Source organism: Aythya fuligula, chromosome 18 (assembly GCF_009819795.1).
Source record: "Aythya fuligula isolate bAytFul2 chromosome 18, bAytFul2.pri, whole genome shotgun sequence".
NCBI lineage: Eukaryota > Metazoa > Chordata > Aves > Anseriformes > Anatidae > Aythya > Aythya fuligula.
Genome location: NC_045576.1, coordinates 9,484,951 through 9,507,949, shown reverse-complemented (window position 1 = coordinate 9,507,949; position 22,999 = coordinate 9,484,951). Strand labels below are relative to the sequence as shown.

Below are 22,999 nucleotides of genomic sequence, written 5' to 3'. Positions count from 1 at the left end.
GCAAAGCAGCAGTGAAGCAAAGTACGGAAATGAGTGGTGAGACAAATTTCTGGGCTGCCGGGCTAAAGGACTGCCACATGAGATGCGGGATGAGACGAGGTGTGAAGGCAGAACACAGAGAGTGTGGGGCGTTGTGGTATATAGAAAAGCAGACGCAGAAAAGTGAGTTAACAGCCCCATGACAGCTAGAGACGTTGACAGTCTCTTGGGACCGAGCCAGGCATGGGAACACTCGCTGTGGCAGGGCTAACAGCTCTGATTCTAAAAAGTTCCTCAAACACCGTAACCAACATTGCTCCAAAAAAATCTTTTCATACCCAGGATGGGGAAGTGCCCCTATTTTCCTGTGCAGATATAAAATGCAACCTGAACATCAGGGCTGAAAGCATGTCAGTGATTCTTCCTAGAAAACAGATACATTCCATCAGTAAGGTCCATAAAAAGGAGCAACAAAAAAGACTAAAATAAGCTACAGTACCCCCTAAAGCTTCCCCCAATTTGCTGTCCTAGAAGCAGCACAGAAGGATATAGTTAATAAGGAAGAAAACTGCAAAAAAAGCAAAGAGTAGTAAGAAGGCTGTCAGCATTGTACAGGAGTTTCTGGGGTGGAATAATCCACTGCACTATTTCATCTGCAGCTTGGCTAAGGAGGGGCAGCTGGGAAAGGAACAGGAGCATTGCTGAATAACCTCAGTCATGACTTCTGTGGCCAAAATGCTGGCTTATGAGAGGAACACTCGAAGAAAATGGAAATGAAGTAGCACAAAACAACGTGTAACATACAATCAAATCTTATCTACTTTGCTGCTGTCCTGCATTTCCCCGATACTATTGGTATTCACTGTGGTAGTACAAGGACACTTAGTACTTTTGGCAGCAGTTTTGTAATGACTGAAGAGAATTCAAAGGACGGCAGCCAGACACCATGATGTGTTTTATTAGCTCCCAGATGTGCAGGTGAGGTGAATCTTCGGGAAATGAGTTTCGCTGCCACAGATTTCCTAACATCACTCAAGGTCTCAAATAAAATCTCATAATGGAACAAAAGGCTGTCGTAGAATTTTAAAGAAGTCCTTGGCAAAGCGTCATTTCTGCATCTGTTCATGTTGTATACAGACATACAAATCCACAACATCTTTGATATTTACCCAGCTGAAAACAGAAGGTCGGCTGCTGAGGCTGTGTATACCCACGTGAATTAAAACCATCCGAGCCTCTGTAGGCACTTGCCTGGATGCCTTCTGGCATAGGTACTCCAGGATCCAGGGATGCATTACTGGGTGGTACACAGTGGTATTCAGGGCATTATGTCCTGGATTGCAGCATGAACAAGTTAGCTCAATGAGCAACTAGAAGTGACCACTCAACAGCAGGTGTATTCACCACCCAAGTGAGATGTGGTCTCCTGCATGCCTAACTTCTTTGGGCAGTGGTGAACATCACCAATGTCTGGAGGACATCAGCTAAGATGCCACGTGAGCCATGGGAAACTCAAGGGTGTTAGAAGAGAACGGGGTGGGTCGTGACACAAAGGCTACCATGCCCAAGCAGAAACCTTGCCAGTTGCTATTTAGGGCTTTGAAATCGGCACCTAAGTCAGCAGAGATGGCTCTTCAGAAATGTGGAGCATGAACTCTACTGCATTGTGAGACTGTTGCAGAAAAAAGCAATGCAAGAAATAGAGCAGCACACCCTTCGTTCTGCAGGGGAACGGTGAGAGGAGAAGCTGTGAGCTGCCTCCGTTTCCAACGGAGAGGGCTTTAGCTGGGAATTGTAGAGGAGAACCAAGAAAAGGCAACAGGATCTGACAGTGCAGACAGGCTGGTGAGAGGAGATCGTAATGTCCTGGAGTAAATACTGGTGGCATAAGGCAGTCTCTTTTCTCATAGCGAGTGTATGATAAATGCAGAGTGGAGCATTAATTACTGTAGGGAGATAAGAGAAGTGGAGTGAGGCTAATGGTAAAGCAACTGGTAGCTGTTCACATGGCGTTGAGGGGAGGGATGAAAAGCAGTGAGCAGTGGAGGGTCTGCAGGCAGCACCGGGGGGGACTGCAGAAGGGGGAAATTCATGTCACAGCAGAAAATAAAAAAATAAGAGACTTGAGGAGGAGTTCTACTTTGCCCACCAGACAATTGAAAATAGATCAAAAGCAGAACCCAAAGGGTTTGTTAGAGCTGACAGCTCTTAAGGAAGAAAGTGGGGCAAATTTCATACATTTCAATGTTTTTAAATCATTTTCTTTTTGCCCGGAAAGTAAGGTAGGAGCACAGAAAGGGAGAAGACCCGATTCAGATATCACCGTTAGTAGGTGAGACACAGCTCTGAGTCCACAGCACTGATACCAGAATCTGGATCTTTATCCCTGCTCCTTAAAAGTTAGCATTTCAGCTCTCCACAATGAGAAATAAGTGAATTATCCATCTTTTTAGGTCCCAAGCATTTCTCTGAAAACAAGACCTACCCTGGCAAAATATGACAATAACCCCAGGTGCTGGCAGTGCTCCTCATCAAATTCACCTTCAGGAGGAAACAAAAATACAAACTGTCAAATGGACAAAAATCTCCCTGACTGTCAGGACTCAGGAGGTGTCAGCCAGCATCTGTCTCAAAAACAAGCTATACTTCCAAGTTTCCAGCTTCACCAGGATCTCGCAACAGCCGAAGGCAGACACCCAATAAATGGGTATTTAACCTCCCAAGGCTTCTTTCTCTGCTGGCTCCATCCTCCTCGGCGATGAAGGCAGCAGTACAGCAGCAATGTGGGGTAGCAAATTCACGCAGGGTGTGTTTTGCACACGACCTGCATCAATACTTCATGATTTCTTCTGCAATAACAGCATTAAGCATCCTCTAGCAGAGGCTCACAGGAGCCCCGCTTGCTCGAGTAACTTAAAAGAGAGACCTGTGAGATTGTCAGCAAACAGTGGGAGATGAATCATCAAACTCTGGACAAATTAACATAGAAAGTGTCAATTTACAGGAAGAAAAAATCTAATTCTGTTGCCTGTGGCCTTTGTGGAGAGGCCCAAAATTGCCCCTGTTTGACCACAGGGCAGGTTTTGAAAGTAAAAGGGGGTGCATCACTCATTCCTCTTTACAGCAGTTATTTTGTTACGAGGAACGAAGATAAAAGAAGGTTAATTCAGCAGCAACATTTGCCATTGTGTGTCAGCCCAGTGAGGCAGAGGGGTTGTGCTGGTAGAAAATCAAAGAAATGAACACAGAGCACTGATAGATGCTGCACTGCAAATTTTGCGGAGAGGAACGTTTTTGGCATGTCTGCTCTCCTTTGCTCACTATTGCTCAAATCACACTGCAAAAGATATCAGAACTTGTCAGCAGAGAAGTCTTCCTAAGGAGACGACCACAGAACTGCCTCTGTTCTCCTGGCAGAGTCCGGCCCTGAAACGCTCCCGCTCACTATAAATAGAGGTTCTCCACTTCTGTCAAGGGAAGCGCAAAGCCTTTAAGGAAACCCAGTCCCGTGTGGCTTTGCTCAGATGGACACTGTCTTCAGGCAACTTCAGTTACAAAAGCCCTGCTCTGCCTGTAAAACAGAGGTACAGGCTGTGGTGCTGTCGGTCAGCCTGCTCTGTGCTGATAAATTCCAAGAACTTGTTATCAAAACACTCAGATATTGCAGTGTTGCAGTAAATCAGGCTAATGGTCTACTCTAGAACTAAAGCACAGTGCTTAATCACAGAATAAATGCAACAGGCAGAGCCAGTGGCCCAAATTTCCAGTGGTTCCCTGCTAATTGCCTTATGTTTAATACGCAGCCTGCTCCTTGCAGCTTGTGTCTGCTGTAACTGGAAACACAGGCTGGCAAATGATCTTGAAAACCATTTCCTTACATATCTTCAAGTCGTCCCAGAAGACCCGCATTTGCCAGAAAGAAATCAGCTGCTCAGTGTGGTTTGGGGCTGGGTGGTTGCTCGGTGTGCCTACCTGCCTGCAGGTAATCAGTGCAGCCACACAACCACTCCTGCCCTGACATTCATAGCAATCGTTCCATCACCAGACACTCCCTAAGGAGAAAAGTCTGCCTAACTCTATTAATAGTGTGCACGGGTGTGCTCTCAGTATCTGTAGCTGCTCAAGACCTACAGGAATGTGGCATGTTGGCAGCGGAGAGTTTGACCCAAGGAGGCAGCAAATGCCTGGTGTCCTGTGAGAAAACCAGAAAGGCTTTTCAAAGAAATCCCCAAACTGCTGTTTCCCTGCACAGTCTTACCACCAAAGGCGGCAGAGATGGCTGGTAGATGAAATGGTTAATGAAGCAACAGCTCTGCAGAAGCTGTTGATGGAGGAGGCAGCAGCTAGACCCATCTATCCTCATGTGTCTCCCACCGCTATCAGATATCGCCTCCCGAAAGCTCGTGCTCAGAGCAGGGAGATGGAAATTGCTATTGACAGAAGTACCCCGCAGACAAGGTCCTCTGCTGCAAAGCTGCTAGCATCTTGCTTGGTGAAAACCTATTTTAAATGACAACAGAACACTATGTTTTGGAAAGACCTCACTGGGTACGTTTTTCAGGATTGGGGGGGTGGGGAATAAAAGTACAGCCTTGACAAATATCTTCAGACATTTAAGCACTCTATCTTCCAGTGCTGATTTGTGCAAACACTTCCAGGGCATCGGGGAATGTTGTCACTGACAAATACTAACCACGGGAAATGGATGTTTGGAAGAAATGGCTGATAGTATGACCAGCAATGATGAGATCATGTAATGCATCCGACATTAGGAAAAAAAAGTTTAGTCAAGCTTGCATCCTCCAGCATTAAGGATTGCTCTCAGTGATCAAAATGTATAACCCCATCTAACACTTCCGCAACAATACAGGCAGCATTACTGAAGGATTATTTGGGAAAGATCAAGGAAAAGGCGGCATGTCAGCATAAATTGTGATCACTGCTTTGATTTACTGTTGAAAACTCTGTGTACTTGAGATCCCAAACCCCCAAACAAAGCTTAATCTTGATTAGGCACTACAGTTCCCCCCCTTATCATATTATCTGAGTACGTCACATTCTGATTATAGGTATCTGAACACTTAGTGAGGTTGAGAAGTGTTAACCTTTGTAGAAGAAGCCCTTGAACACAGAGCAAAGCCGAGTCAGAAACAATTTGCAGTTTTTAAATGCCAACTAAGTATGCTGCAACCAGTGGGAAAAAAAAATCTTACAGCATCAGCAACACTTCAGAAAATTTGCCTCTTCCTTATCATTAACCCAGATCCTGAAGTCCTGGCTCTGAATGCAGAATGAAGTTATTATTATAAGGAGAAAAATGCATTATAATATTTGTATTTCTAAAAGCATCATTTAAACATATCAGTAATCATTCAAAGAAAGGCATAATACTTACAGCATCTCGGTGGGATGTTATATCTTACTCTCAAGAGGTATCCAGAAGTGCTTCTCAGTATTTTAGTACCTGTTAGGCAGTGATTGCAGTTTATTTATCTCTCTCTAGTGGATACAGAAGTACAAGTTAAATATTCCATCTTCCCCTCCAAAGGATTTAAGGGACTGTATCCCCGTTCTCAGGCAAAGAAAAAAATCACCCTTCCGCATCACATCCTGGTGTGGAAAATAGCCTGTGGGTGCCTTTACTGAGTGGGGACCAGTCGCCACATTTGTCTATGTATTTTTTCGAGGCATCCTCCATGAAGTCTTTGAGAAGAGCTTCAAGGAGTTCTGACCTTGTGTAGATACTGTAGAGTGGTTGTTCGTGAATTTAATACAAGCATTTCCTTTTTTCTTTTGCATTGTTTTACATGATAGGGCATGGAGCTGGGTATTCCACCAATACTTGGGGAGAGGTGTGCTACTTCTGTATTAAAGTACAAGTAAGATTGTGCTTTTAAAGCTGGCCACTGCTTCAATAGCTTCCAGCCCAGCTACTTTTAATTTTTCCCAAATCTGAGTTTCAAAGTCCATTGTTATAAATAAAAAAAAAAAGTACTGTTACATTTCCTAGCAAAACTTTGTTTCTGGTACTTTGGGGATTTAAAGACCCCTCAATACACTGTAGACTACAAGAGTTCTTGATAGCAACTTCAATCCTCACCAAGAATTTAATAAGCTGTCACTGAGATATGACACCTATTAAGTTTATGGAAAAAAATTATCCAGTCTGTGGCTGCTATTAGTTATTAAATATTGTAGGCACTGAAGAGAACTCTGATATATGATCTTAACAACAGCAAAACTATTGGGAAGAATATTTTGGATTCCCAGGCTTTGATACATGTCCAAATTTCACAGCCATTTGTGCTTTTTATGACAATGTTGGCCAGAACAACCAATCACCAAATCCCTAAAAACTGGAAGTGGGAAAGAACTCTCAAGCACCATTACAATTTTCTGTTTGGGACTGATTATCTTTTTCCACCTCTACCAGACTTGGTGATACTCTTCTATGTGAAGGACTGTGGGTATAAAGGAGCAGGAAATAAAGGTCTCCAGCCTCAACACTGGAGAAGCCCAGACACTAACACAACCCATCCTGTCCTGCTGGCATGTTTCAGCCCTGCAGCAGAAGGGATGGCTTCATGGACTCATTGAAAGAGAAGCTCTGCTAAGGGGCCCATTTCATTCAGAAGTTTAATAATCTAAGGCCATTTTTCAGAGGCCAGCCCCCCCATCAATCCATCAGTACTCTGACACGAGATGCTTGGGGAACGTTTCAGTCTTCTTGTCTCTTAATTGAGTTTCTGGAAGCAGGACATTTATATGGGCTGTCATCCCTGCCTGAGCTCTGGTGTCTGACAACAAGCAGAAGCAGTTGGAGAGAGCTCCCACCTGCTCGCATGGAAGCTGTGGGAGCTCTGTTACCTGTGAAACCTCTGCTTTTCCATCAGTTCTGGAAAAATTAACTAAATTCAAAGTTATTGAAGAAGTACATACAGACAGAAGGACAGACCAGTCTATATCCACAAAAGCAGAGTCATTGAAAGGCCTGTTTCTGTAGGAATCAGGGTGAGAATATGATTTAATTTATTTATTTGTTGAATGGGAGAGAAAAAAAAATCATATTCTGAATGCATTTCCTCTAAATTAGCCCACCGTAGTGAAGAGGCTCAAAGAAATGACCATCCAGTCTCAGGGGCCCTATTACGCTGGGAGGAATTTAATTTCATTGTGTGAGCTTCCATAAAAATAAGCGGTGGGATCTTTAAAATCTGAATTTTGGATTGCCTTGCTGGAGAGCTGCAAGGAGCAGAAAGCAGCCGATGGCAGAGGGACGCACGGGAGGCAAGCGGCAGGAGCAGTGCCCGGCTGGCAGGCTCTCAGCCGCCTCACGGGCAGCACCAGCGTGTCACTTCCACACCCAATGTGAGCCACTTACGTGTTGTTCACAGCCTTTGAAAAGCTGTGCGGGGAAAGCCTGAGCCGTTCCCACAATTAGAGTAGCTACATCATTTGCTGGAAGAATTAAATGCGCTGTAGTAGCAAACCTGCAGTTGACACTCACAGGGTGCAATTGAAATCCTGCGGATTAGTAATTCTTTTGAGATCTTTGTAATCATTGGTAATAGGTAGTGAAATAAATCCACAGTTATATCCTACAGACTGCAGCTGTGCTTCTGTTAAAGCAGTATTAACTGATGGTTTTTAAATCCTTCTGCCAGCTAGAGCTGTAAGCACTGAAACTCCTGTGCAGAGGATAACTCATCCTGGGTGATGTATGCTCCTGAGCACGAAAGCGCTGGTTAATGAATAATGAAAGCACCAAGGCAAAATCACACCTCAGGGCTTCTCTCCTGCAGGAAGCTCTCTGGGGAGACCTCCCCATGCAGCTCACTGCAGCAGCAGACTCAGCCATCAGCTCACAGCTGAGACCGGCTGCAGCGAGGTACGATCGTGATAGAAAGTAAGACAAAATACTGATGCAAACCTTTATGCAGATGGACAAACTGCTGAACTTCATTTTGTTCAGCCAAGTGTGGGATTCATCCATCTGATTCCGGTGTTGCCCCATCAGGTCTCAGGAGTGCACGCTCATGGCCTGACTTGCTGCACAGGCACCCAGTTAACTAAGCAAATATGCCGTTAGGAAATGAACCAACCTTGAGGGGACATAGGGGTTTAAACTGCAGCAGGAAGAGATTTATGGACTTGTTTTCCAAGCCTAGAGAGTAATTGAAGAGGCGTCAGACAGTTCAACGCCCAGCAGCTCTGATAAGGGACAGCAGCACCTCACTGGGGACCAGCACCGTACCAGTGCCCAGCCTCGCCGTGGATTCCCAGCCCTGGAGCAGGGACCCAGAGTGACAGTCATGCCAGGAACAAAAAGCAGCTTTACAAACTCAGTATCCTTGCAGGATAAGCAGGGCACTAAGAAAGTAAAGCACAGAGAGATTAAAAAAACTCAAGAGAATTATATTAGTGGCAGACTTCAGAAAAAGAACACAGGAATCCTGGCTCTCCCTTCCTGCAGTTGGGCTTCAGGCCAACCTGCCCAAAATTTATGACCCAAGAGATGGTTTCTTGATGGCATAAAAGATCAGTGGCGAATCAGTTGCATACGTAAATTATTCTCCACAGAAATAGGAAAGGGAAATAAAGCAGAGCTGGCAGAAGCCCATCTACCTGATCCTCTTGCATATATGTTATGTTTGCTTTGTTTCCATTTAGGAATCTACAAAGGACATTGCTTCCGAATCAACCACTTCCCTGAAGACAATGACTATGACCATGACAGCTCAGAGTACCTTCTCCGTAAGTTGAAAAGTAATTCCTTGTACACAGAACTAGCAGATCAACAGAGACTTGCCTGGGTGTCTCTTCTGTAGAGCACAGTCACAGTCATATTTATTGCAAGGGCCTGGCCCTCCCTCAACGACCTCCATTTTAAGGGTTTCCTTCATCCACGGTAACTTACACAATTGTGGTGCCTGTTCTTTTAAAATTATATGGCAATATTCAAAATGAAAACCACAGCTGTCATTCCCAGATTAGAGAGGATATTTTACAGAGGGAGCGTTTACCTGGTTACTGTACTAAAATTGGTTTGAGGAGTGGGTTCCTGCCTATGAGGAAGCTTTTCCTATTGCTTAAATCCAGCCCTTATGCAAGCCTCATCCTTTGCAGCTGCTCTGAGCTACCTCCCCATGCAGTGAAATTACTGCATTTTAGGAAGGAAGCTGAAATTTCTGCAGATAACAGCAAAATCTCAGTATGAATGTAGGCTGTGGCTTCTCTGCATGGGCAGCCAGCCGTTGGTGCTTTGTGCCAGTGTGAAAGCCCTCACAGAAGTTATTTCATCCACCAATGTGGTGCTTGAAATAAGGACAATTGTTCTGTCTTCCCCCCAGTGACCACTCACTCAGTTGATATGCAACGTCCTGGAACCTGAGTGTGAAACTTCATGAATCCTGCAAAATTTGAGTTAGATTTCCCCTTCCCCTTGGACACCTTGCCTAGTTATTTCTTTTGCACAAAAGAGCTGACCAGCAGAGCTGAAAGCAATGCCCTTTACAAGAGAAAGAAACTGCAGTTCACAAGGTGTTGGGAAGGCTTCAGGGAGCAATGAATGAGGCTGCTGGCTGAGACATCCAGCAAAGCAAAATGCTCCTCAATTACACTGCTATTAATTACCTGAAACACCACTTAGAGAACCACTCTGTCCTTCTGCTCACTTCTGGGAAACAACTTCAGGTTGCTAAGACAAGAATTAAAAAAAAATCTCTCTGAAAGAGTCTGCTTACCAGAAAACCTGGATCTTTTTTCATCTTTACTCTTGTCAATTTAGATCAGCTGTAGTGCTTGGGTGACATGATTTCAGTGCTTGGGCGATGGCAGACTAGCAGAATATGAGCACGGCTGCATTTATCCTTCATGTAAAGCCTTGGAACTAATGCGAAATTGGTGCCAAGTCAGCTTTAGGAAAGAAACATCATTAGTAAAAGGACTGCAAAGGAAAGATGAATTAAGTAGCATCTTGATAAAAGTGTATTATGCCTTCTTTATTTAGAGAAAAGATAGAACTGGGAAAAACAGTCTACAGCTGCTCAGTAAGACAAGAGATGGGTAAATTGTTTGTAAGTGTACTTGTGACTGATGATCCTAAAAGCTGTTTTCAAAAGTGGCTATGTGCAAGCTTTAAAAGCCAGTTGGCCCAACCCTTTATGTCTTCTGCAAAATCAGGATCCAGGCACTCCACCCTCAGAGGAGAGCTCACCCTCTATATTCTGCACAGATAGGATTCCCCTGCTTTCACTCCTAGGAAGCAAACTACTGCTTCAATTAAAATGAATACAGTTGTTTTAGAAATTGCTGAAAGGTTATGTACCTAAATCAAAAACAAATGAGGTCATATGTATGTGTAATAAGGACGAAATCATTGTCTAATGAGACACAGAGGTATTCACATCCCATTTACAGGAGACATGATGCTCTCCTTACCATTTTTGCCCTCTACAACACTTTTGCAACTTGCTGTCCCTGTATCAGCCACCAGGATTTTTAGCCACCAGACTTTGGCAGGGCCATGATGGGGGCAACCCTTCCTGTTCACCTAAGGGAGGTGAAAGGGAAAACTTTGGTTCCTGTTCAGGCAGCCCTTGCTCAGATGAAGGCACCGACCCTGTGTGCATCTTGTGCTACTCAAAGGGCAGCATGCGGGCTCTCAGCCTGCTCCACAGATACTGAGCTAACCTAGACTCCAGATAAGTGTAAAGAGATGGAGTTAGCAGAACTGAGCCCCAGTTCAAAACCCTACTGAAATCAGTGAAAAAATGCCTGATTCTAGGAGGCTTCCAGATTGTGGGTAGGAGCAGGAATCTGGATTTTGCTCTTTTCAGGCTGCTCCCTGCAAAATCAAAGGAACGGGAGCCACGGTGACTACAAACACGTGCAAAGAAGCTTTAACTCCTCCTGCTCAGCTCCCTCAGCCGCCTACCTCCTGCTTTCGGAGGAGAAGGAAAGCGGGAGGAGGGCCAGCGCCCGCAGCCCTGCGGGCTGAGCGGCAGAGCCCGCTGCGGCGCTTCCCCAGAGGTGTCACAGCACGGAGCGCCGAGCAGCAGCCGATGCAAACAGACAGGACGGTAAACAAGGGGAAAAAAAAAGCAGGGGAGAGAGCAAAAACCAGATTCCCTTAATGTTTTCTGATGTGCTGTCATTTTATTACCAGTATTGGGAGAAATATGTAAATTCTACAGGGTACCTATGGGCCTCCTTTTAAATTTCAGAGCTAAAAGTCCCCATTGTACCCAAGAGAACGCTGTATGTTTTGTTTCTCTTCACATTAATTACCTAATACGGAAAAATTATCTCTGGGGCATTTTGCTAGATGTAATACAACCCACCCAGTGTATTTGGCATGTCTGGGAAGTCCCTTCTGACAATATCAGTGAAGCATTTTAGGAAAGCCCTTTAATTTAACTAAAATCAGTATAAACAGCCTGAAGATAAAATACAGAAAACAACAACCAGAACGAGTGGCCACAGCAGATTTTAAGCCTATGCAGCCTTTTTCCAGGACACCAACAGACAGTGATTTGGGGCACCTCCATGTCGGGGAGCACAAACAAAGCCTGACATCGAATCTTTGTCTAATAATTGACTCTGAAAACCGACCCAGAAGTCAGAGCACCGTTACCTCTGACTGCATGCGGGGGGACGCCCAGGGCAGCAGAATGGGCTCTCGGCCCTCAGCGGGCTTTGATCAGTGACCTCACATCCTCGTTACTTGGATGTGCCAATTATTGCAAAACACTCTGTGAATAATAACGCGTCTGACGGAGCTGGGTTTAGCTGCGGTCAGAACATGCCCCCTCGGTAAAGGACGCGTGCAGCGTCGTTGCCAGGTTTGGTAGGAGATGTACTTTTCTCACTGTTGCAGATCGATACAGGCACAAGCTTCCCGGGCAGGGACTGTCTTTTTGCTTTATCTTTGCACCATCCTAATGAGCCCTGGGCCTGTCGCTCGGGCTCCTGGGGGCTTTGCAGCGCACACAAAAGCAATGCTGTTATTAAATGCCCAGCCCTGTCCCTCTTGCAGTCAGCGGGAGTTTTGCCACCGGTCACCAGGGGAATCGTTAGAAAGCAATTCACTAAATTGGGAACGCCACGGCCATCAAAAGTAAAATGAGAAAGCATCAGCTGGAGCATCTGGCCGTTCCTCCCCAGGTAGCAGTGCCGCTCACAGTGCGTGGCACCCGGGAAGATGGCACCCGGGAGAGGCCATGCCGCTGATGCTCCAGATGGCCTTTTATTGGCAGTTTGCTCCTCAAAATGCACCCAGCCCTGGGGATCCCCACATCCTCCCAGTGTGCCATGAGGTTTGCACCCCTCCCTGACACCAGCCTCTGCCCCCCAGCCCGAGCATCTCTGCCTTGTACTTCTCCTGCTGACATGCCCCCACATCTCCCCCTGGCTTTGGGGCAACCCTGCTGTCTACAGCACTGTCCTGTACCTGATCACTTCTTCAAAAACATCCTCTCCACATGACAGGATAGCCCAGCTCCTCTCCATGTAACAGCATAACCCCTTTCAGGAGCTCCTACCAGGTTTTCCCCCTTGGTTTATACAGCACATTCTTCTCTCTTCTAGCACCTGTTCATCTTTCTTCAGTCCTTTTGTTCCCTCCCTGCCGCTTCCCTTTCCGTTGTTGCCTAGCCTAGAAATGACCCTACCCTGAAAGCTGGCCCAAAGCGGTGGTTTAGGTTTTTGTGCAGGGATTTTATAGCCCATGCTGATGAATGGACTGAAGCATGCAGAATTTTAAACGACTCCACTTAGCTGTCAGGAAAGTAAACACAAACATCCAGCATACACGTCTTAAAATCTCTCCCATAGAAATCTGAAAGGTTTCTAAGTCCTAAATACTCAGCAGGAAAAGAGGGGCTGTTAGCTGTGCTCACCTTACAGGTGTGCCAAGCAGCAGATCCTCTGCTGAGGCCGTCCGCAGGCGTTGCAGCATTCGCAGCCAGCCCATGTATTTTTCAGTGCCGCTCCCTGCGTGATGCTGGCACTTGCTGTTACTTATCAGCAATGTTCTGGTGGCAATAACACTGGACTTCCTCCTAGAAGCTGAAAAGATTAAAAGTGTTCAACTGAGAGTAGCCCCACTACATTGGCCACCCACCTTGTCTCCCAAAAACCTGCCCAGAAGTGCAGATCTGTGGTAGCTGCAGCTAAAGCCAGGGGTTTGGAGACTTTGTCATCTCTGCACTAGCACCTGAGGAGGTATCTGAAATGATTACTGTCTGTCATGTTTTGCTTCCTATCTCCTCTGCAGGCATCGTCCGTGCCTCCAGTGTGTTCCCCATCCTGAGCACAATATTGCTGCTGCTGGGAGGGCTCTGTGTCGGAGCAGGGAGGATTTACAACAGCAAAAACAACATTATCCTCAGCGCTGGGATTCTCTTTGTTGCAGCAGGTATGTTCTCCTTAAATTGAGTCCTTAAGAAGTGCTGCCTTTTTGGGACTGAAAATGCAAAAATGCAACTTGGTGGAGAAGCCACCAGCCCAGCAAGATGCCCAGCGTGGCCTAGTCTGGGGCAGGGACCCAAAAATACCCAGGGGCAATCAGTGCTCTGAGTCCAACTGGGAGGAGAGGTGGAAGGACACCGCCTCACATCCACGGCTCTTCTTCCACTCCCTGAATTTCCTCCCCAAAGCCTAAATTCTTTCAGGGCATTCTCATTGCAGTGGGCATTGTGTGATCCTGCAGCTTTACGCTGCTGATCTGCTGATACAAAAACCAGGAAATCCCGTTTGTGTTGCTCACTCCTGATGAAGGCAAGCCCAAGGAAAATGAGTCAGATCGAGCTTTCAGGCTGGCCACAAGGCTTCAAGGACAGATGCTTCCCATGGAAAATCTCATGGGCAGATCTCTCCCTATATCCCTTTCCTGGAATGAGAGCATGACCAACATCATGCTAGGCACATTTCTTAAGAAAGAAATGTTTTCAAAGCTCTAGAGAAGCTTTTAGTTTTCTTGAAAAAGAAATTCCAGGAAGCTAAAGCAAATAACATGCAGTTTGTACACTACTTAAATTTATTGAACATTAGATAACGAAATAAAAACCTGAATCAGGCAACTCTTATAGCCAGGACCGTTTTTTTCCTCTTATATGGTGACAGATAAAAAAAATCACCTATGCTAGGTGAGCATGTTTTTCACACTAGAAACATCTGAGAGAGTCAGGCACATTGTTAATAGCCTTCCCTGAAGCTCAGATTAAGCATGCTACATTCAGATGAAAATTCAACAAGGTGGAAGACAACTTATCTTGATCGAGGTGAACAGCCATAGCCCTGAGCTCAAAATGTATTTTTATTACTATTCTGAATGTTAGAAGCCCAACTAACAATATTAGAGAGCTCCCATATGCTGCTTCCTTTCCGCCATGCCAATGAAGAAATGGGGACAAATCCTGCTGAATCTTTTAGAATATTTAGATGCACGTGATGTGGGTATGTTTTTGTTTTTGTTTTGTTTTGTTTTGAAGAATAAATGAAATAATTAGATAAATAAAAGAGTAAATAAATGTAATGCGATTTCCTGGTCATAATCTTAGAACCATTCAGGTCCAGAAAGTAACATGGCTTGTATTTTAACTGTCCAACCACATAACAACTGACTTCTGCTTTTCTCTCTCTAGGACTAAGTAACATCATAGGGATCATTGTCTACATATCAAGCAATGCAGGTGACCCAAGTGACAAGCGAGATGAGGACAAAAAGAACCATTACAACTATGGTTGGTCTTTTTATTTTGGAGCCTTGTCTTTTATCGTGGCTGAAACCATAGGTGTTCTGGCTGTGAACATTTATATTGAGAAGAACAAAGAGCTGAGGTTTAAGACCAAGAGGGAATTCCTTAAGACTTCTTCCAGTTCTCCTTACGCCAGGATGCCAAGTTACAGGTACAGGAGGCGGAGGTCCAGATCCAGTTCTCGATCTACAGAGCCTTCTCCGTCTAGGGACATTTCTCCGGTTGGCATGAAGATAGCAAGCACCATTCCCATGAACGAAATTTCCATGTACACCCTTTCCAGAGAGCCCTTGAAGGTTACCACGGCTGCCAGCTACAATGCAGACCAAGAAGCCAGTTTTCTGCAGGTTCACAACTTCCTTCAGAAGGAATTTAAGGAAGGACTCCACGTCAATATGGTCAACAGGAGAACAACACCTGTTTGAAGTACCTTCACTCCTTGTGCTTTCTGAAGAATTATCAAAACAGAACAGATCTGTCATGAAAGAGAAGGAGCGATGTGAAAATACCCTCTCACCTCTTTAATTGTGGCATGTGTTGAGGCAGCAAGTGGGGAACCTCTGGACCAACATAAAGATGTTACATGCTTGTAGCTTTTTTTGAAGCTATTTGGAGTTTGTTTCTTTCAGTTCTTGGTGTCACGAGATGAAGGTAGTTCATGTCCCTGCACTTTTGTAGTGTGTACAAAGTCTTGGAGAAACTGCGAAGGACTTGCCACCGGTGTGTTTAAAGGATTACAGAAGAATTGCTGTATGATTATTTTTTTTCTAAATTGAGATCCCTTACTACAAACTTGCAACTATAATTTATAACCAAGCCCAAGGATGAATACAAACTACTCCTCAAGTGATCCACTTCCATTTGACACAGCGTAAGCTTTGCCTCTTTCCAAAAAAAAAAAAAAAAAAAAAAACAACAAAAAAAGAAGAATATTTTTGAAGGCGACACTGTCTAAAACTGATCTGTGCTACTGAAACTGTAAAGCATCCGTGTGCTGAGTGTTACAGACTCCCTGACGGGGCAGTAAGGGTCTCCTACCTGGGGGTGGAGGGCATCCCTCGGGGCAGCACGGGTGGGGACGCGAGGGTGGGTGCAGCGCGAAACGCATAGCAAGGGAAGGATTAAAGTAGGTGGGACTTGAGCATATTTGCAAACATCATTTCTTGCCTAACATTTAGAAAACTTGAATTCTCATTCCGACTAGCCCTAGTGCCTGATCCGGCGAGGTGCTGAGTGCTGTCTGTCAGGAGCAGGCCCCTATAGACTGCTTACAGCCAGGGCGAGGAGCAGAGCTGAGCCAGGGCGGCCCATGCGGGCACAGCGCCGGTTCCCTGCGACTGCATCCCCGATTTCCTTACTGCTTCACAAGTGCAACACTAACGCTACTGGAAACTAAGATACCTGAGCAATGTGTGTAAGAAGATGAGAAGCTAATAACGTTTGGACTAGCAAAACTTCCTGCAGCAACGGGAACTGAGCGTTAACAGAATGGATGACGACTTTGTATTTTTTAAAGTAGAACAAAAATAATCACCGTTTATGAGATATTTATTAAACTCTTTTTATTATGAATAAGTGCCGCATGGTGCAAGGTATAGTTGCTTTTAGATGGAAATGATGGTTCAGCCTAATTTAATTTATTTTGTAACGATGAATCTACTTATGTGCAGAGAGCCCACAGGAAACTCTATGCATCACCTAAGGGGGAGACTGATTTGCACCCTTGCTTCTGTATGTTTCTAAAAGGGTCTGAAATCTTTTTCTTTCTTTTAAACTTCTGCTTTCATTTTTACATTTAGGCTTGGATTCTCAAAGCTCAAGGGCCTGACTTAAGGTAATTTAATTTGACAGTACTCATTAATTTTAGTGACCACTCGACCAAGCCATATGAGAATGAGGTGCCCGATTCCCCTTTGATGAATTAGTGGCAATGAGAGAGGAGCATCTAGCTCCTGTAGGTTCCTTTGAATATACCTGTAATTTTTTTGTCCTGAAAAACTTTGGTACCAGAAGACTAGAAACATGGTGACAAGGAAAAAGCATGATTTGGAAAGCTGATGCTGGGAGATATCAGCCAAACTGTTAAAACCTCTTTAGTCTTAATTCACCCTGCAGTGGCAGCAGCGTCACAACGCGGTGGTGGTTTGGATGTGAGGCTTTCAGCCGGTGGAACCAAGTCCTCCAGCAAAACCCTGGAGGAGCTGCCTTAACATCCCCAAAAGATGAGCCTCTCCCTCCCAAGTAACCCCTGCTTAGCCCTCTCTCCATGCAAGAACCAAGACACAATTCTCAATTTTAAGTGAAAGTCTTCCCCTAGTAGCTGTTTTGCTCAGTTTTGCCCTCAGTCTGGCAGAGTGGCAGCATTTCTTTGGCAAACCATCCAGTGGAGGGGGGCTGGAGCCTTCATCCTTGCTTGGTAAGAATATCCATTCAGGTTAAAACTCTGCTGGGATCCTTTTTCAGACCTCTGAACTCTGAGAGCTAATGCGAACGGAGCAATGGGAATTATTTAAAAGTAGAAAATGTTGTGCTACTTTCTGTATCAACACACTATGAAGAAAGATATTACACAAGCTTTTTAAAAAAAAATCAAACAGAGGCAGATGAGAAAACTGTTTTTTACCTACTTTTCGGCTAGGACAACGTAAAAGAATTCTAAAATTATTAAAGTTCTTGATGAAAGGTTTTTTTTACAAGAATCTTTATGCTTTCAAACAATAAATTATTTCCTACTTTTGGAGACTTCGTAATATTAAAATACTTTGATTAGCTATGATAGAAGTAGAAGTTTGCAATGAAAAAACCTTCTGTCTCATTAGTGTGTCATACTAAGTGCTAATTAATTTACATCTAATTATAGTCAATGTATTTTTCAAGTGCAATTTCCCAGAACTATTTGTTTCCCACTGTGTTAATAAACTAATAGTTAGAAATAAGTCCTCATCCGTGTTTACTGTAATTAAGAATAAAACCATTCCCTTTAAAACCAGGAGCTAGATATAGGCTGTTTTTTCTAAACTCTTGTCCATTGAAGCGAGAGCGGACGGTGCGAGGTTTGCTTTGCGCCTTGACTTTGTTCTTTGAGTCACCATTTGCCAGTGAATGTGTTTAAAACCACTCGGAGCAGGGAAGTGCTCCCAGGGTGATGCTGGACACACGGCCCGGGCAGGGAGCAAGGGCGCTGGGGGTAACGGAGAGTAGGACATGTGGCACTGGGGAGGATGGAGGCTGCAATTTCATGTCCCGAAAATCATGGTCTATGTCAAACTGCAGCATGCTGTTGTTTCATCTAACAGAGTAAAAAAAAAAAAAAAAAAACTCAAAAACTCACTTTTCCTGTAGAAAACTTTGGTCCTGACAAAGCTGAAAAATCTGCAGTATTCGTGATGTGAAGAGTAGTGATGTATCTGAAAGGAATAGGATTGTTCTTGAAATCACACAGTGACAGTTTACAAAAAAAAATCTGCTATTCCTGCACATCTCTTTGTTCATCCCTGGACAGCATCTAACACAAACTAGCCCCAGTTTCTCCATAAGGCCCGCAGATATCATCATCATATCGTTAACAATATCGGTCTTTTGGTAATAGTCTGTAACATGCTGTAACAGCAGACCTAAGAAGAAATGCTATTGGATCAGATTCCATTTTATAAGAAAAAAAAAAAAGTTTCAGGTATACAGTCAGCCCTCTCTTCCTGGTTTCTTACACAGAATAGGAGTAAGACAAGAAATCACTTCATATGCCCATTCAACTAACAATAAACTATTTTTATATTTCCTTTCCTTTCTGTATGGATCACATATCCACAAGGGCTAATATATCACGTCCCTTGAGGTCACATTTCTGTCTGCAGTTCTAAAGTGTTATTGCCACTGTGCTTCAGTTCTGCTGGTGTAATCACAACCGTGTATAATGTACTTAATCCTTACTTTTTAAATAAACCATTTTAAATGTATTTTGGTTTGTGTGGAGAAAGGTATCTAGATTTTTAACTTCCAGATCCTCCGAGCTGAGATATCTGTGTTTATTTTTTCACATTTCTATCTGTTTTGATTGCAGCTGGTTAGTATTACTGGGAGAATATGAGAGAAAACAATACTCTTATGGTCCCACAGACCAAGGAATCTCCAGGATAAGCTACCACAGCATTTCCAGGCATTTGGGTAGGAAACCCAGGAAAAAACTTCTATTTTCCAGCTTAAGCATGGCCCAAATGAGACACACTCTGGTTAAGGTGCCTGCTAGGTGTCTCCTTCAAATACTTCTTTTAACTTTTCCTTCCCATTTCCTACACCTCCAGACTAACGAAGAAGGCAGCATGCATGCCTGTGTCCGCCTGACCTGTGGCACGGCCTGCCCAGACACCTCTACACCCAGACCTGGAGCCACTGAAAGCTCAGAAATACATGGGATTTAACGAAGAGCGATGCTGTTCAAGGGGGAAGCACAGGCGGAGTCCTCGTGGCTCCGGAAACTGGAAGAAAAGAGGCCAGCGAGGAGGATGTGGCATTTCCTGAGGACCAAGAAAACGAACCAACATGGGAGGTGCTGAAAATAAAACAGACCTCTGCACCTGTCTGCGGGGCAGCTCATCTTACGGCTTCGCCAGAGCTGATGACTAAAAGGCGATTGCTACCAAAAGAGACCGAGCCCGCAGGGAAGCCACGGCCAGCCCCGCGCTCGGTGGGACCTGTCCTGCTGAGACACCCGGCTGACAGATGGGCAGGGGGCTGCTTTTTTTGTATGGCAAACCAAAACACACACAGGTTTTCCTCCTTCCTTTTGTGAAGAAAGGATTTCAGCCCCAGATTTGCTGAAACTGTGTTTGAGCTCAGAACATGCCCAATCTGCTCCACCCTGGGTCATTCTCACCTGGTAAGGGTCTTCTTGCTCTGCAAGGGGGCTGCAGGATTTGGTTAGGCTGGTTGCGGGAAGCAGTGAGGTTGGCCTGGAAGAAATACAGAAATGTGCAAATGTTGGGGAATGGAGCGAAGCCAACGCCTCTGCCAGGGATAAAACAATGCAGTGGCTGGTCTTGGGACACCTCATGTAGCATTTTCTCCAGTGGAGAAACACAACCAACCATGCCTCTCTTGCTTGCCGCTGTTAAAGTGCCACTAATTACAACCCTCCCTGCTTCCCAACAGGTCCTCATTAATACTCTGTTCATTTTTCATGTGATACAGATTTCTGAATGCAAATACTCACCAGCTGAGGCAGAGAGACTGCAGGAGCTGCTCCTCGGGGATGCTGTACCACCGTCTTCTGGGTGTGCAGACAGCCCTAGGGGCCTCCTGTAGCCTTCTGCTCCTCTAGAAATCAGTTTTGCCAGACAGTTTTGCCAGAAATCCCTCATGAGTGTAGGGAGAACAGAGCCTGTGGATGCACAACCCCACAAAAGACATCCCTGGGTTTCTCTCCCAGGGATGGGTGGCAGCAGGTCACCCTTTGGGGCTGGGGACATTTCTCCTTAGCTGCAGTGATGTGAGGTGTCAGTCTCTTGCACTGAAGCTCTTTCAGAATTGCTCACACTCACTTTTTAGTTGTTTCCTGGGTATATTTAGGAAATTCAAACAAACAAACAAAAAAAAATAATAAATAAAATTAAAATAAAAAGCAAACCCTGAGGAACGTTGCCAGGTCAGGATACCTGAAAGACAGCGGAAAGTGTGATCCTTGCCAACACTAGAAGAGACACAAAAACCTACACCAACAAAAAAACTAATGAATTCCCACCCCTGCAGTCCTTGTAGGTTGTAATTAATCTAAAGCACGATCATTAGCACTTGCTTCCTCAGCATCCAAAGCCTTGCTTTGTGCCCACATTTGCAAGCACTTTCCCATACTCAGCTTGCGGAGGATTAGTGGAGTTGGCAGCACCAAGAAATTGGAGTCAGGATGCGGCTCCCAGGATGGACTGACACCTAGTGAAATTTAACAAGAGACTACTTCAAAAGAAAAGGCATTACCATTTTTATGCATTCCTTTTCTATTTTAACGTCTGTTCCCTTTAGGCTTTTCCAGTTTCATGTGACCTCTTGGCTGTGATTAAGGAAATAGAAATGCAAGCCTCTAATATTTCTTTCTGTGTGACATCATAATATTTTTATGCCTCAGAAAGCACACTGCCATCAACCACTTGAAACACAATTCCTTCAGCCAGTGGGTAGTGTATTGAATGTGTACAACCAGCTCTGGAGCATTCACTTTTGGGGCAGAAGGTCCTTCCTCTGCCTGCTACAATTAATGCACAGGGCCCCACCAGCTGTTTGCACATCGGTGGTGACATTCAGCTGATCCCAAAGGAAACAACCCCAGGGAAAATTGCCCTGCAGAGAGCTGCTCGCTGAGGAAAATGTAAGTGCCACGGGCTAAGTGGGAGTCAGGTAAGGGAGAAAGGCCCTCAGCACCTTGTAATTGTAATTAATTGCAGTAATCCCTTGGTGCCCTCCTTATGGTGGCACTGTTCAGTGCTCCAGCCCTGCCCTGCCATTTCCCCAAATCGGTCTGTTACTTCCAGAATAAAACCGGCTTTGGGAATCGGCAATGCTCCCCTTTTACTACACTCACCTTTCACCCTTCACTCATTGCTTTGGATTGTCCTCGTTAATTAGAGCTCCTACCACTGCATCTGTATTTTGACCTCAAATTGGGGTGTTCACAAAACAGCACTCAAGCAGCTTTGACATTATCTTGACATGATAACATGATATTTGCAGATTTCCACTGACATTTTTTAACCATTGTTTTGACATTCAGGTGCTGTCACTCTCATTAGTTTGACATTGCAATTGTAATGTCACCTCCACAATAGCCTCTGCATTGACTTTATCATCAAATTAGCTTTAAAATCACCTGGAATATCAAAGCAAAGGAGAGAGATTGGGTCCAGGCACATCTGGGTCCCAGGGAACAGGAGTCTCTCCTAAAAACAGGCAAGGATGTGCCGGGCAGCCACTGGAGTTGCTTTACATATTGAGGCAAACCTGGGTGGTGGGAAAGCAAGCACTTGAAAGATTTGATATTAGAACAAAATATGCAAAAGGAACAAAAGGAGAACAACAACAACAAAAATGAACCAACTACAAAAATAGCAAAAGTTGCTGGCTTAACCTCTGTGAAAATTTGCTGTGTTTTATTTCTGTTGCAGCCTTTCCTGCATGGGTACAGCAGAGGGTTGCTGTCGGAAGGGGTTTTTTCAGTTTGCAACCTGGAGCTGAGTGCTGTGGTCAGGGCAAGTCAAACCCTACAGGGAAGGGGGAGCCCTGGGGACAGCACGGTCCTGGGAGATGCAGAAGAAACGTGAAATGAAATCAATTCTGTCAACAGTTCCCAGAGAAAAAATAAGGAGGGAGGAATGCCGAATCATTTTGATTCAATATTCTCAAATGGAAAATGTTTCACTTAAATTGATGAAATATGTTCTTGCAATATAGAATCAGAAAATCATACAACAGTTTGGGTTGGAAGGGACCTTTAAATATCACCTAGCTCCAACCCCCCTGCCATGGGGATAATATCTAATGTTATATATTATATACATGTTATAATATACACTATAATATATATATACATTATAATATTTCATAAGTTGAACCTCAAATATAACAAGAGCAGGGTCTAAAACCTTTAGCTCCTTCTGAAGGGAACCAAAACACACTCCTCCAGACCACTCAAAATACCTTAGGTTAATTCAAAATTAAATGTGATTAAGAATAAACAATACAATGAATAAGTTAGCTTATTTTGCCGCGTTCTTTATGCTCTGCCCTTGTGCCAGTGGCTCAGCTCCAGGCAGACTCCCAGCTCTGAACCTCTCCATGCAGGAATGGCCACAGTCTGCAGGCGCGCGCAGGCGGTTTGTAGGCTCTGGCTCTGTTATTAAGCTATTTAGGATCAGACTGAACTCAGTCCCAACGCTATTATAAACACAGATGTTTTAGAACCTAGCTGAAAAGTTAATCATCCTATCAATGCCTATTTCTGGGCATGCTGCAAGTCAGCAGATTAGAGCCTTTTAGCGGCAGTGGTAGCGACTCTGAAGGAGCACCCGCCTGGTCGTGGGAATCCAAAACAAACGCGGGACGGGACGGAAAGCTGAGCTTTCCTCGTTACGTGCATTAATAGCCTCCTGGCTGGAGCGGCTGACACAGCCCAGCAGCTGGGGCTGACATTTGCGAAGGCTCAGACGTGCCAGCACTTCGGGAGCCCTCGCAGGGCTGCTGCGGGCGAGCAGAGCGGCCCCGGCCCCGGTGACACG

The 22,999-nt window shown here is 44.8% G+C and overlaps 1 protein-coding gene across 1 annotated transcript in view; it reads left to right on the top strand.

Annotated features, from left to right (window-relative positions):
* CACNG4 (calcium voltage-gated channel auxiliary subunit gamma 4) overlaps positions 1–15,651 on the top strand; it is a 37,795-nt gene extending 22,144 nt beyond the window's left edge. The window contains exons 2-4 of the mRNA XM_032199795.1: positions 8,650–8,733; positions 13,256–13,396; positions 14,625–15,651. Of these exons, the coding sequence (XP_032055686.1) occupies positions 8,650–8,733; positions 13,256–13,396; positions 14,625–15,163 (764 nt within the window). The 3' untranslated portion in view covers positions 15,164–15,651. The remainder of the gene's footprint in view (positions 1–8,649; positions 8,734–13,255; positions 13,397–14,624) is intronic.
* Positions 15,652–22,999: the final 7,348 nt, after the last annotated feature.